Source organism: Anopheles darlingi, chromosome 3 (genome assembly GCF_943734745.1).
Source record: "Anopheles darlingi chromosome 3, idAnoDarlMG_H_01, whole genome shotgun sequence".
Lineage (NCBI taxonomy): Eukaryota > Metazoa > Arthropoda > Insecta > Diptera > Culicidae > Anopheles > Anopheles darlingi.
In genome coordinates this window covers 61,709,542-61,724,541 of record NC_064875.1, presented here as the reverse complement: position 1 = coordinate 61,724,541, position 15,000 = coordinate 61,709,542, and the positions used below count along the sequence as shown (strand labels likewise).

General features: G+C 48.3%; 3 protein-coding genes across 7 annotated transcripts in view; 1 reads left to right on the top strand and 2 right to left on the bottom strand.

The window, feature by feature from the left end:
* Positions 1-7,202, bottom strand: part of LOC125957398 (tyrosine-protein phosphatase non-receptor type 61F) — a 16,376-nt gene extending 9,174 nt beyond the window's left edge. For 2 of the 3 annotated variants that reach the window (XM_049690072.1, XM_049690070.1), the window contains exon 1: positions 6,065-7,201. In XM_049690072.1, the coding sequence (XP_049546029.1) occupies positions 6,065-6,196 (132 nt within the window). In that variant the 5' untranslated portion in view covers positions 6,197-7,201. Of the gene's footprint in view, positions 1-6,064 lie in introns of all 3 variants that reach the window. The other variant, XR_007469229.1, reaches the window with a different exon arrangement.
* Positions 7,203-7,571: 369 nt separating this feature from the next.
* LOC125957407 (transmembrane protein 209) lies at positions 7,572-9,599 on the top strand. Its single transcript, XM_049690086.1, has 5 exons — positions 7,572-7,662; positions 7,731-8,384; positions 8,456-9,062; positions 9,141-9,374; positions 9,451-9,599. The coding sequence occupies exons 1-5, from the start codon at positions 7,652-7,654 to the stop codon at positions 9,577-9,579; spliced, it is 1,635 nt and encodes a 544-aa protein (XP_049546043.1). The 5' UTR covers positions 7,572-7,651; the 3' UTR covers positions 9,580-9,599.
* Positions 9,600-9,948: 349 nt separating this feature from the next.
* Positions 9,949-15,000, bottom strand: part of LOC125957422 (tubulin polymerization-promoting protein homolog) — a 5,661-nt gene continuing 609 nt past the window's right edge. For 2 of the 3 annotated variants that reach the window (XM_049690108.1, XM_049690110.1), the window contains exons 2-4: positions 11,119-11,437; positions 10,851-11,036; positions 9,949-10,771 (exon numbers count right to left, since the gene is read on the bottom strand). In XM_049690108.1, the coding sequence (XP_049546065.1) occupies positions 10,589-10,771; positions 10,851-11,036; positions 11,119-11,424 (675 nt within the window). In that variant the 5' untranslated portion in view covers positions 11,425-11,437 and the 3' untranslated portion in view covers positions 9,949-10,588. Of the gene's footprint in view, positions 10,772-10,850; positions 11,037-11,118; positions 11,438-11,537; positions 11,764-15,000 lie in introns of those variants that run through there. The other variant, XM_049690107.1, reaches the window with a different exon arrangement.

Genomic DNA, 15,000 nt, shown 5'->3' with positions numbered 1-15,000 from the left:
TAAAACCTGAGCGCTGCTGCTAATTCGCTGGTTCGTCCTCTAGGGGCTGCGGCACAGGAAACAACGCGTGTTGTTGGGAGCGGAGGAGATGAATATGAGAGAAAAAATAGATTTTTGATGAGGAAATTCGATCAAGGAAATCAGCCGTACACACCTATTAATTAAGCGATAAGCGCCAACTCCGAGACGAGGCGAGCTTGAAAAGCAACAGAGATCCGGACGGAATGGCCGGAAATGAGCCCGCATACCAACACCCCCTTCCTCCCTTCCTTCCTGAAACTACTCTTTCGGCCACAAAGCAGATACACAACAGATACACAACAGTTCCAAGAAATGGCTACTCACTCGGAACGCACAAATAGAGCTGACCGAAGCGAAGCGAGAGAGAGAGAGATAGGGAGACGATTTTATGCGCCACGACGGCTGGGCCAGGGTGCGGTACCAAGAGCGCGGGTCACCCGTTTGCATACGGGGGGAATCGCGTGTCGTGGTGGGTGCGGCATCGGCTTTGAGCTAAATAAATCAGAATACAACGTTGTCCGTCCGTATGCCTGCACCTTGTCACTTTTTTCACGGTAACATCAAAGCAAGCTGCTTTTGGGGAACATTCACGGCGGGCTCGTCACCGAGAAACGCGTGAGAGATGTCCCCCGTGGCCGGTGGGACTTTTTACGCCTTTTCCCGGTATTACAAGCCATACACCAGCTGACTCACCGGACGATACGGTGTTGTGTACACGCTTGTCCGTCCGTCGCACGCCCTGCCCTTGTGCACCGTCGTTTGAGCCGCGCTGATTCGCGAAAGATTCGTGAAAATATCTCTTTGTCATCCACCAATCTCCCGCCCCTCCGGCCAGGTAGTAGAGAGAACTATGATTCAAGCAAACGCAAACGAAACACTCGTGAGGTGAAATGGTTCATCAACCATGCTGCTGACCTGTCTGTCTATTAACAAGTTTATGCATAAGGTGTTGGTGTATCGGTTTTTCTTAAATTTGATTTTTCGTAATTTTGAACAAGAAATTCGGTCAACGGTTTCTACGCACGGTTTTACATCTTTCAGGTAAATTTTCGATTTTTTTTACTGCCGTTTAACCGATGAAAAGCATTAAAGGTGAGGAATGCGAATCTTTGTATTCGAAGAAGGTTTGCTCCGCACAAGTACAAACTTTATCCATGCCAGGTGTCTTTCCTAGTAAAGCATTTGTAAAGCATTCTTGTTCCATGTTGTAATATCAGATTATGAAGCGGTTGGCTTCATTTTCATCTTCCATACACCAATGCATCGATCAAATTCGTGCTTTTTCGTTGGAAGTAATCTATATTCTACGTTTCACACATAATTCTCCTACAGGTCGATTGCGTCAAGTGTAATATAGGATCTTTTACACTAGGGATTCGTAAAACATGTGCTTGAGTGCCTTTTTCGATTATTACATAAATGAGAACACGTCTGGCGATGGGCAATCGAAGTGCTTTGAAGAACCATAAATTGGCGCGCTTTTCAACTGGCAAATTAATTTAAAAAAGGGAGATCTCTAAAGAGTAGCATATATTTTAGTTGAATTACACATAAACTTTCCAAAAGAAAAACATATGTCTTCCAATTGAGCGCTTTCTTTTAGAATATTTAACTGAAAATTTAAAAAATTGGCCATTTTGATTCGGATTGGTCCTTTATATCTATAGCTAAGGGCTGATATCATCTGTGTGTATGGTAGAGAGTAGGGCACAGATCAGATTAGAACAACGAGCTCGAACAATTGGAATCCCTTTGCTTGTTCAAATTTGGTCTCCATCTTTCAGATTCATCGGTATTTGATCTGAAACTGCATGAACCCGTTCGAACCAAGGCAGCTTCTTCGAGTACCAACCGCCGATGGAGTTCATGGAGGAGTCGTAAAAACGCGAAACGTAAAGAAGTCCCCCCGCAGACTACACCCAGAAGGGGTTCGCGTCACTCGGTTGTTGGTTCATGGTTGTTTGGTGGTTGGTCCCCGCTCTCGAGTGCTCTCCGCGCTGTAGCGTACACACTTCGTACCTTACGCAGCAGCAGAAGGTGGTACACGGTAGCAGCCGGTCGGTTGTGAATCGATTTTTTTTCCTCTTCTCTCCCCACTAATTTAATTATTTCTACGAATCCGCGAGAATTCCACGAACGAAGCAGCTGCGTATTCACCGAACAGACCACCGCGTTCCAACCAGACCGTGGCACAGCAGCAGCCAAGGTTCTTCACTTTTTTAACAACCAAGCAGAGCGTACCAAACACACACAGAACGCGGTCTTTGTGCAGGTGGAGGTGGAGATGCTGTGAGAACTACTGATGACTACATCATCACCGTCTGGGGTGTTGCTGATGAAAAATCGTCCAATTCTCATTCAATGGCCTGATCACCGCGCGATGACCATTTGCCATGATCATGCATGATCATTTGCCGTTAGTTGATTGTTTGTAGAAGCAACAATTCAAACACACAACGATGGCGACGGCAACGATGACAAGAACAACCATTGACCCCATTCTTCCGATCGTTCTGATGATAGTGATCGCGGATCGTCGGAGCATCAACAATCTGGGGTGTCGCACGCGCGCCACTGTTTAATCGCGCTCGTCGCACGACAAACACACACACGCACACGTGATCTTCGTGCTTCCTATTCCCCCTTCCATTCCATCACGTGTGTGCGTCAACGGCACTCGACTTCGGTACCTTCTCCAGGGGCCCTCTCCCCAGCCTTCACACACCGTGAAGAGTCAAGGAAGTTCGCGATGTTCGCAGAATGAACCTCGAGCTGTCGTAAAAATAAATCCGCTTCCAGCAACACACTGGCACACGACCCCAAGCTTCCGTAATTCCCGTAAGGGCTGGTAAATAGTAGAATAGCAGAAATACCCACAAGGCCTAGTAAGTATGCTGCACTTTACGTACGACAATAAGGTGTCATCATCATCATCATCATCGTGCAGCGAGACCCGGAGAAGAGATAGAATCATTCAAACAACCCAGCGCACTTTCTTCCTTTTCCCCATTGGCTTGATCGCGACGTGATGATCAGCGGCTATCGCTACCAGACGCTACGTCTGCACGATTCCGCGAGAGACACCGATGATGAGGATGATGATGATGGTTACGGTGGCGAGTGGCTGTGGATACGCTGGTAAATCCCGCCCCACGGGAACAATAAAGCGTTCCTCGACCCTTGCCTGTATGCGAGAGTGTGCACGAAGCATTCCGAGAATTCGATCGAAACGAAATGGAGAAAAAAAAAGAGTGAGGTAATGATGATGATGATCACAGAGCAATTTCTCCGAACTGCAGACATCACACCACCACCAGGTGCTCGCTGTTTTATCTGTCGGGATTTTTTGGTCTGCGAGCATGATCGATCAATGTCTTAGACAGGGGGGAATTCTTAATGCTGCAACCCCTCCTATGGTGTACTGTTGCAAACTATTTTAACAAGGTAACGCTCTGATGCATTTGATGCATGCACAAGTGGTTTTCGCAGAACACGAGCTTCTTAACAGAATTTTCGGCTCGAAGTAGTAGTAAAGAGAGTGTCAGTTGTCAGTCATTCTTATTTTTTTAAATAATTCAATAGCTTGTATTCAGAAAAAGGGCTCGAGATAACCACATTGTAGATCGATAAGGGAAGCGATAAAAATGCAAAAATCAAATTATCCTACTTGACTTTAACTTCATTTCAAGTGAACTACGATAACAAAATCGCAGACTTGAGCGTCTCTGGGTCGACAGTGATAGGACCCGCCTACATAGTTTTAACTCTTGAGCCTTACCAGTCCAACGCCTACTTTGGCACCATTGAGGTGACTTAAACTACTGCGAATAGTATGCCCTAAGCAGCCCAATTCCGAGTTGACATGACTACTAGTCTGGCGTGCGTGTGCGTTTGTGTAAACTAAGTACGATCTACCGGATGATCTCGACACTGACTAGTGGACCAAAGGATGTGTAGCCGTTGTTGTCTGGTGCTCTGTTCGCGAGAATTACTTAATTTCACGCCAAAGTGCCGAAGCTGTTTTCGGAGAATTCTAATCTCAACCACACACGGTAACAGTGAAGAAACGGTGCTACTGCAACAAAGTGTTGAGTCTGCGAGCCACGCTGGTCCAGCATATAGAGCTTCATCTTCCCTTGTCCGCAGGGGACAGGTTACGTCCCGGTTTGGCTGATGTTGTGGGTAGCTCCACATCATCTTGTCGCAAATCTGGGGCACAATGCCAAGTAATATTGTTTATCATTTCCAGGAAACCAACGAGATATGAAATGTCCTGGAACCTCGACCCCAAAGGGAGAGATGGAACCGCAAAGCCAAACACACATACACACACACACGCGCGCGCGCGCGTTTCATGATAAAGCACTGACAGGAGTGACGGAGGGCTGTTGTTCGCATGAAAGCTCAAAACAGATACACCGTGATTGGAGCTCGGACCCGCTAACCTCATCGGCCCATAAGGCAGGCGCACGAACGTGGCACGGTGTTATCAAATGGTATTGGAAAGGGGGACCCCTTGTGAATCGCCATTGATTAGTATTCATCGTACGCAGCTTTACCGTGACTTGTGGATCGGGAGTGTCACACACTGTGTGCGTCGCATGCCTAGATGTACGATAGCTTGAACATAAGATTTATTGATTATGCACGCCGTGATAGAGTGCGTGGTTATGCCCGTGCTTGTGTGTGACGAATACACTACCTTGGCGAACGGAAGAGGCTTATCTCTTGGACCTAGCACCTACTCCTACTCACCTACAAGCTGAAACCTGTCGGCGCCCGGAACCACCGGATACTATGTTCTTATCAACGCAACCCAACGGGCGCCTTATCATATCAGGGTTTGTGTCAGTGTTTAGCTACCACCGCAGCGCTCCTGTCCTGTTGTCCAGGTGCGAGGAAGTACACGCACTACGAACGCGACGTTATTAGCATGAATAGCGACAGGCAGACAGGCAGGCAGGCAGCCCCCACCCGTTGATGGCGCCAAACGCCTGGCACACGTTCGTGGAAAAGCCTCGTGAAATCCGCGAACAAGCTTCACTTTTCCGGGACACAGGGCAGTAAAGGCATACCCCGCGAAAGGTTCGTGGTATAGCAAATAGCAATTCCACCATTTCATAGAATGGGCCGGGCGGGGGCGGTAGGTTGATAATGTTAGGGACGCTATGTTGCTAACGAATTTTCCAAATTTCTGCTAACCACCGGATAGTTGGATTACGGGATGAGGCACACTGTGGCCAGCTGGCGTTGGTGATATGTGCACTGAACCGTGTGTATGTTCGTGTGTGCCCATGTAGTGGAAACGATATCGATCCTAAGCCTCCACCCCACATTGGGCTAGCCGCCTATCCAAGCAGCCAGCCAGCCTGGTGATCAAAGCAGCCGGCATCCTAAAACCGCAACCGCACACAAGGGTGGGGGATGGTGGCGAGCGATGTGAAGCTATTTTTCCTGCCGATCACCGGCCGCTCTCGCCGGCGACAGTGGCTACAAGTGCAAGCCGCTCTCGCGCACTCTCCTCCTGCTCTGCTAAGAAGTGGTTCCCGCGCGTGTTCACCGCCGTATCGCACGGCAACCAAGCATGACCTAAGGCAATGGTATGTGATTGTGTGTACACCAAGCGGTACGACCCTTTTCCGGGAAATGCCTATCTTGGCCACTGGAAGGATTGGCCATTAGATGTGCATTCGATCAATGGAGCAGGGACCAGGGCGCTTTAACATCAATTGCCTCCTTCGATTGCTGCCCCCTGCTTCAATGAAAGGTAGCCCCTGGTGATGCTCCAAACCCGTGGAGACCGGAGTGTCGTTCGGGGGTTCGGTAATCGTAGTTCACATACCACACGGAGTAATACGTAACCTTCGGCGGGACAGAGGCGCAGCACAGAAAGGAATGAGCGTACAAAGAGAACGAAGCGAAGAAAGGTGAATGCAAAAAAACCTACGATCGACCCTGAACCGGAGCCAGAAGGGAGAAGGGACCCCGCGGGCTTCCTCTCCTGTACCTTCCAGACGCCAGCGACGACGCTGCCGCTTCTTACCTGAAACACCATTGGCCAGCCATGCCGGGATTCAATTTCGTTGTACTCGACCTCAATGCTGCTTCCTCCACTGCTGCTGCCACTAACGCTACCACCACTGCTGCTGTTGTTTGTCGTGTTGTTCGAGCTCATTGTGCAGCTGCGGCTGGTTTTCTTTGCCGGGTTTCCCGTGTCTTTCTTCTCCTTCTTTATTCCTCGCTACGCGTTCCTGTGGGGTTTTCCGCTGACCGTTGGGCTGCGCCTCTTCCACACCGATTGGACTTCCCACCTGCTCCGGCCAGGTGTGGTGATGTGGGGAGGGGGATTAACGTAACGTAAAATATCCTTGCGTGATCGCCCTTTAAACTGGATACTGCCTGCTGCACACACAAACACGCTTGATTACGTCGCCAATTTCGCGAGGGATTTTCGCTTCGGTTCTCGGGAACACTGGGGCAGAGCCTCCTGTGGTGGTGCTACTACTTTGCCGAAGTTTTTACATTCAACGCCAGCCACAGCTTACTCTGGATGAACTTTTTTTTCGTTTGCTTCGCAGCAGATTTCAGTGGCAGCCTCCGTCGTGCCACACACTTGGGCTGGCCGCAAAACAGCACAGAACACACTTTGATACCGCACCCACGCACATACACAGACGCACACACGGGGGCCCGCACTCGAGAAGACAATAAATGGTGTCGCGGACAGCACCACCGGAATGGAAACAAGAGAAAGAACAGCACGACGACGACGACGACAACGGCGACACGAAACGCGGTGGGGTCAAACGACTCGGAGTGGTTGGGGGGATAGTGGGGGTTGCTGCTGTGGCTAGCGCCAGCTACAAAAACCTGCCCCTTTTAATCGACCCGCTGCTGCTGGCCTCTTCCTTTCCGCCGCTCCGCGTACTTTCTTCTCTAGCACACACGCACACGCGCTGGTCGCTAGCTTTGCTTCATGTTGGGCTCACGCTTCACGAAAAGTAGGGAAAAATCAGAACACCTCACGGCACACGCAGCGGCAAGCACAAAGGAAATTGGAGAAGTCGCGGCACCTTGCGAATGGTGGTTTGCCTAGCTCGGAATCGAGCCACACTTTTCCTCTGCGTAATCGTGGAACACACTTTTTGTCGCCGGGAAAAAGGCACTGCGAGGATGCGGAGTGGAGAAGCGAAAATAAAATGATCTTTAGCCCGCGCCCCACGGAGCGCAAAGTCGAAAATTGAGAAACGACTTGTATTGGCTCTTCTCACATTTATATTTAGCACGAAATAGTTCCATAAAATTAAAAATGCATAGAGGAGAAGAGGAAGAACGGCAAAAATGATATTCTCTTATATTATCCTCAACCAAAACCGGCAATCTCGACGTCGTTCAGGGTTGTAGCCCTACACGAATTTATGCTTCGTTTGGCGCAGCCTTAACAAACTGTCACTTTTTCGTTTTCGTCCGACTGCTCGACTGTCGCTGCTTTGCTCGAGGCGAAATCGCAGCCGTCTTCTTTTTCCCGCTTTTTCCGGCGAGCGGCGAGTGCAGACGATTTTTTGTGCTATGCAGTGTGCTTTTCTTTTGCTTTTCTCCGTGAATATTCGCTGAAAACAACGATTTTAAGATGACTAGCAAGTGAGTAACGAGTGCAGAATCCTGTTTTCAGTGGATTCCTGTAAACAATTTCGTCCTTCATCACACAGCCCCGGATCGCCGGTACAGCAGCAGCGCAGTCCGATCGTGAATCGGACGCTGGAGTTGAATTTGAACAAGAAACGATCCCGCGAATGTTTACGCTGGGGCACGGTGAACGTGGTGCTACTTTCGATGCTCCTGTTCGACATCTCCAACAAGTGTCCGTACGCGTTCTCGCACTGGTACTACGTGGAGTATGCGGCCGCTGCCATCCTGGGTAGTAGCATGCTGTACTACTATGGACAGTACTTCTACTACCTGTTTAGCGCCGAACCCATCCGAGGTACTGAGCAGCAGCGCCGACTGCTAAAGTTCGATCCGAACGACAGTTCCTTTATCACAACACCGCCCCAACCACAAAAACCCATCAGCGCTGACGGTACTCCGATGAACGTGTCCACCACGATGCTGCGAGCGTTCGACAGTTCTCCGGCTTCTGACTACACGGCAGCTCCTGTTCCACCGCGGAATCGTATGTTTTTAAGGGGTGGATCACCGGTACCGGAGATCCATAGACCACTGCCAAACGATCGGAACAACTGTTCCTACGAGGCGTCTCCAAACGTGAGCTCGGGCTCGGTAAAATTTTCGCCTGCCCTACGGAAGCTCGTCCACCCGAACGCGGCCGTGGTCGATTCGAAGCAATTGGAATCGTTTCTGCAGTAAGTAGTCTAGTTGATAATTGCTTGGTTTCGCCACTAACAAGTTACATCCCGTTCGTTCGTATCCACAGTGAAGTATCGGCGGATCGTAGCAACCGTTCGTTTAAAGATCAAATGAACATTTCCGACGGATCAATCAATACCTCCATCAACTGGAGCCGGCTGCAAGATATGTCTCATCTGTTGCAAACCTCGCTCTACCAACTATCCTCGTCCGGTACACCGAGCAAGCAACTGGCAAAGGAACACGAGGTGGGCTCGTACAATGCGTTCATCGATGGCAGTCCCGAGGGGCTGAAGAAGGTGTCGACCACACAGCTATCGAACTACGTGGGAAACCTGCGCATGTGGATCTCACTGACAATTCTGCAGCGCATCGACGAGGAGATCAATCTGGCTGATCAAGCGTTCAAGAATCGTGGTTTCGCCGACATACAGATCGGTGCGATCGGGCTGGAACGACTGAAGAAGACGGCCGAGAATCAGCAGCTCGTGACGCTCTACATACCACGGTTACCGCTGTTGATTCCCTTCCTGGAGATGTCCACCAACCAGGAGTATCTGGTGCAGCGCATTAAAGATCTGTCCAAGGGAAGCTGCCTAGGCGATTATCGGTGGAACTCGGGAGCTAGCTACAAGGGGCTGGCATGGGATGAGCATTTACCGACGGATGCAGCGGTACGTCAGCGACTGTGAAGATTTCCTCGGAATTTCATCACATATTAATGTTCCCTTCTTCTTCTCTTCACGTTACAGATCATCTTCCATCTCTTCTGCACCTACCTGGACAGTCAGTTGCGCCCACTGCCACAACCGGGTGGTCGCCCATTTTACAACCGGTACGTGGTGGTTGGTGACAAAAAGTCCTCCAAGGAAACGTTGGTGGAAGTTAGTTCAAAGAACAAAGCAAAGTGTGCTATCCTTTGTACGAATCCTCTCAAGCCAAAGTTTAACTTCGTGTCCGACGATAAAATTCATAACTGCGCTTACGTACGTACTTTCGAGCTGGGGGTTTCGGAACCCGGTCGCTTAATAATTGTTCCTTTTTGCACCCCTCCTTTCACAGGATCGAAATAACTTATTCTACGTCATCATCCAGTTTCTGATCTACATGAAGACTCATCACGAAAGCTCGCTCGAGGGCATCAATCTGGGGCGAAGTGGCATCAACATACTTTGCTGTATCGAAGACTAACAGGACACCGGGGGAAACAGTAAACGGTTACGTACGAGTCGAGAGGGGCTCGATGAGCGAAACGAAATAAAATGTGTTCAACGAGTAGAGTATAAGTACAAGTGCACAGTGTATCACGGTGTCATCATTCCGAACGAAAATCACACACGGAAGATACGTCTGTTTTCCGATTTTTTAATGTCTTTATTAAATACTCAATGTATATGTATGTATATAATATATAGGTTCGAAGTAGTACGCGCAGTACAGTGACACACCATTAAATATCGGTACAAAACTTGGAACTTCCCGTCGTGCGGGCTCAATTTTGCATTTTTTCTTCAAAAATCAATGTCAAAGCAAAGGAAGCATTCTATCATGGTGTTCGCGCGACGAGAATCTTATCCCAAAAAATATGGAAAAAACGGTACGTTATACTTGTTAGAAGACGATTTTTCTCTAATGATCCACTGAAGGGGGATGGGAAGAAGGTATATGTACGATCCGATTGATTGGTCTTCTTAAAATACCTGTGTACTTAATGATCCAAATGTAACATGTCTTACAGAAAACGGGTTAAAATTTAACAATTTCATCAATGAACTGCACCAATTATAAACCTATTTAAACATTTTCGTTTCATTCGATTAGTGAAAGAATAAGAAACATTACTCTGCCTTGTGAGAATGGCTTGTACTTATCCTATAAAAACCAAAGGGACTAGACAAACGATGCGCCTTCCATGAGTCGTTGATATATCGTTACCCAAAAACGAAAATAAGAACGAACGGGACATGAGCCATGGCGCAATCAAGTTCAAAACGGATCCTAAACAATGCAGCGATGCGAGCAGCTTTCTACGGGTTTTTTGATTATCTTCATTTAGGATTTGAACTTCAATCACGGCACAGAAAAACGGGCGCTTACAGTGTACTACCTAGCATGGGGTATCTCACTCCACCTACACACGTTGGTTGCGTGGAAATGAGTGTGTGTTACCAGCAGGAGTAGTAGAGCAACAGTCCGGTGTTTAGTGAGTTTTATCGTAGGTATTCTTGTGGCCATAGCCAGAAACGTAACCGGACTGGTCGACCATATCCTTGCGGCCCGCTATGCCCTTACCCTTGCCACTATCATCGAATCGCTGCTTGTGCGAACCGGTATACTTGGAAGTGTCCGTAAGGCGTGCAACCGTTTCGGCTGCCTTGCCGGGCTGTAATGAAGCAAACATTATCATTAACACTATCTGTGCGCAACGCTAGTCGCACCGTACTCTCCGTTATCAGACCTACCGTTGCATTATGCACTCCCGGGGCACCACAGTTGGCCATTTTGCTTTTGATTTCCTCCAGCTCCACCTTCTTGGTTTTGGCCAGATCGTCCAGGAATTTGTTGTAATCTTCGAAGGTGAGCTTCATCGATTTCAGCTTCTTGAAGTGAATGCCCGTATCGGTGGTCGTTATCTTTTTATCGATGACCTGCCGGGAAGGAGAAATAAACACAGGGAGGGAAAAAAGTATATAATAATCGAGATCTTTTTCTCTATATTCCCGCCCTTACCTTGGCCTGCTTCATCCATTTATCACTTTGCGACAGCGTCAAGTGCTTGCCGTCCGATTTTGTGTCACCGAACTTTGAGAACGCCTTGAACTGCTCCTTGAACGCGGCACTGGAGGCTGCTGGTGTAGGCTTGGCTGCTGGCGGTGTTCCGTTCGTTCCTTCGCTAGCGTTGCCTGGTTCCGGTGTTTTTGGCACCGCAGCTTCTGCCGTCTTGGTTGATTCTTTTGGTTCTAGCGCCATTTCCGCGACCTCAACGCTCACGTTATCGACGACGTCACTACCGTTGGCTTGATTCGTATCGGCCATTGTGATGTGCGATCTATTGGAGAGGGAGAAATTGAACGAATTTGGGGGTTTAATAAACATTTACGTCACGCACAAACTATCGAAATGGACACTTTTGCTTCTCGCGAACCAACCGATGGACCGCTACGTGGGTGTACATCTTATCGCTGGTGACGGTGATGCTGCGTAGAATTCGGGTGAATAAGTGTTTATTCTCGGGCGGTTGGTGGATAAATGTGCCGATGCTACAATGCGCGACTTATTTTGCGCCTCGCCGAGAGTGTGAGCAACAGTTCGTTAGCACACTGAGAACCGAGTCACCGAGGAGAATGATTACAGAGCTAAGAGTGATTGGTCATTGTACCGCCTCAGTCGGTTCACACAATTGGAAGATGGACCACACATCCACGATAAATACGCTGCGATCGGCAGAAATCGAAACATATGCATACGATGAGTAAGAGAAATTTGATTTCCACTTTTAGCTCATTTCGTCAATGATGGAATGGTCTAAATGTGGTGCTCGCTGGAACTGCGGTTCAGTCACTGATCGCAAATGAGATTTTGCTGGAACATAATTTGAAGAACGAGCACGTGTAGCGAAAGTTGAGCCAAATTGGAAGGAGATAGAATGGCCCCTGTGTAAAGCCTTCAATCTTTCGACTTCTATCAAATTATTGAAAGAGATTCTACTGCAGAGAATGCAATGATTTATTTTGACTGACAAGCAAAGTCAACTTCGCTAGCAACCATTTAGCTCAGCAACCATATCGCCGGAAATCTAACCGGAAATGTTGCAAACCAAGGAATACGTGATCTGAAACAGTGTGAAACATTGGTTTCCCGCACCTTAATTGCATCACCTCCGTATCGGCGCCAGGTGTGCCGCACAACAGGTACGCTGACCAAAATCATATTTATGAAGCAGATCTGTAAACAATATATGGGCACACAGCTTCGCACAACATGATACCGCTACACTGGTCGGTGCGTGTCGTGTTGTGCATAATGGAAATCGATCTCTACACTAGCCAATCAATTAACATAAACAACTAGTGTTGCTACTGCTACTACTGTTGCTGATGAATTCCGGGGTCTATACAGTCTGTGACCATGTGAAGCATCCGATTCTCGTTCATGTTGCTACTAATCGTGTCTATTTGAGGATTCAATTTGACGGTGCTTCCAACACTCCCATGGGGCATTTACAATGGGGCACACTGCCACTCTTATCGTCTATATTCGTCGAGTTTCCAGCTCATTGACGTTCGTTCCTGTGCATGAAGTATGGCGCGGGGTGAATTTACGGCGACCGGCACTTGGCGCATTATGGCAATCGTTTGTCCCATCGTTTAGTTGGTGCCCTCGGCTTATCTTTCAAGCAAGTTTAATAGATATTGGAAACCAAAATGAACTCATCGTTCTCACCCACCATCGCTTCTAGCACTTGTACGCTAAAAAGTGGCTCAACCTACACAGAATTATGTGCTAGAAGAGAGAGCGATGAAGCGAAAAAATTAAATATGTACACACAACGCGACACCCGGTGGCGTGGCCACCCTCTGTCGCACTCTCTGTTTCCCGCTATGATGGATGCGCTCGACAATAGCACGATGTTTACTACTTCATTACATCATCACCCTCGGCTAGTTCGGCTGACCCTGTGGCCGCTGCTCAAGTAGTATGCATGCTGCTGTGTGCCTGTGTTTAACAACGCACAGAGCTCAGAGCTCTTCAACAACAGCTGATGATGCTGTGTAGTAGAAGCGCGGGGTGCAGCTTGTGATATTTTATTCCAAGCGCTTCCACCATCACCATCTTCCAGTCTGCCACGTGGTGCCTCCACTCGTTCCCGTATGGCGGACACGTTTTCGGCCGGTCACCAAAACAAACAGCATAAATTTAGATATTACTTCATTCGCAAATGGACGCTGCGTGCGTGCGAGCGTTGTGGTCTCTGGACTGGGAGCATTACAAACGCTCTAAACTCGCTAACCTCCTCACCGAAGCGATGAAGCGAACGCAATTCATTCAACAAGATAACATTCCGCGGGTTGGGCGCACATTAGCGCGTGGAGGACGAATTTGAAAACCTGATATTGCATCCACATTGCGTCAGGTAGTGTGTGCTTGGTGTTAGATGAAGGATGGTCACCGATTTGAAGGAAGTTTCTTCAACTCTTTCCTCCTTCGCTCATGATGTCATTTGCAGAAATATCTTCTAGAACTACCTCATTGATGAGCAACAGGATGGCAAAAAAGCAAAAACGGTCGGGTTAGCAAAAAGGTTAAAAGTGATCGCAAACCATGCCTATCAATACGGAATGGTCCGGGGTTCCGGTTCAATCAGGGGTTAATAGATGAAAGATAAGTTAACAATCTCCCATCACGATGATGATGCGCTTAATAGGTGCGGCTATGTATGATAGGTAGGCGATTGGTTGTAGGTCAAGTGTATCAGTCAAGTCGGCAGTGAATGATGTGCCTGGAACTGGCTTGCTCCAAACGACATTTATGACACCGAACGTCGTTATCTGTTTGAAGACGTTTTGATAAAATTCCATCGTTTGAAACGACGGTGCAACAAAGCAAGCGAGGTGACCAGTACCTTGATGCTGCCTCAGTAAGCGATGCCAAAGAGTCTCTTGTTTTTACGACCGTTAGTAGGCTAGATTCCAACCCTCGATACTCGATGCCTAAGCACTACCTTCTGCTCCTTTTTGCTCCGTGCACCCCTTTGTGACACATTTAAAAAATGGCTAAAAGTCACGCCTCTGTCGTGCCAATTTTACGATTTAGTCTGGAAAACGAAGGATAGAAGGATTATGGGACTGGTGTGACTAAAAATAAACTCTGACTCAACGTCAGTAAGACGGCAACAGGATGAGTCATCCTGGGAGGAAAATCCTGGCCCATATCCACATAGCCGAACCATACATAAGCATAAGGATTCTCTCCCTTTTTAATGCCATTTGGCGCGGTTTCAAAACACAAAGACTTTACCCGCAGCAGCATAGTGCGCACTTTCCCTTTCGTGCGCATCAAACAGAGTCCTAGCGAGTCCTTTGCTGGTTCAACGTAAACAAAGGATAGTCCGCAAGGACATGTAGAAGAAGATGGCGGTACTTTGTCGCTATGGTGAGAAAGAGAACGACAAACATGGGTGTGTATGATTGGTGACATTTGCATCCAGCAGCGCGCCATTAGAGCGGAAGCACCTTGGGGCCGTCAGTCCAACTGCTTCCTTTTCATTTCTTAGTGCCATTAGCGGACGCCGATTTTATTTGCTTCTTCACCACCTTACCCTTTTGGGTCTTGAAATGAAATGAAATCACGCAAACCGCGTGTAGAAGAACCGCAGACCCAGCCTTCTTCGACGCCGGACACGTTTGTAATCTCTAGGGGTGGTGATGGTCATTAGATTAAAACCAGAACTAAGAGGTGGAGTTGGTCAGCAGCGACAGGCGGTGTGCCACTTCCGTTCGCTTTCGTGTACGACGCGATTCTCAAGAGGGGACCGACCAACACACACGACCGCGATGGTCAGCAGTCTGGTATGGGACGGGGCATTCCGTTGGACACAGGGCGAAACGCACA

Excerpts from the sequence above, each read along its gene's own strand:
- LOC125957407 (XM_049690086.1), top strand. Across the intron at positions 9,063-9,140 it reads ATTTACCGACGGATGCAGCG|ATCATCTTCCATCTCTTCTG; the intron begins GTACGTCAGCGA and ends TTCACGTTACAG. Across the intron at positions 9,375-9,450 it reads AAATTCATAACTGCGCTTAC|GATCGAAATAACTTATTCTA; the intron begins GTACGTACTTTC and ends CTCCTTTCACAG.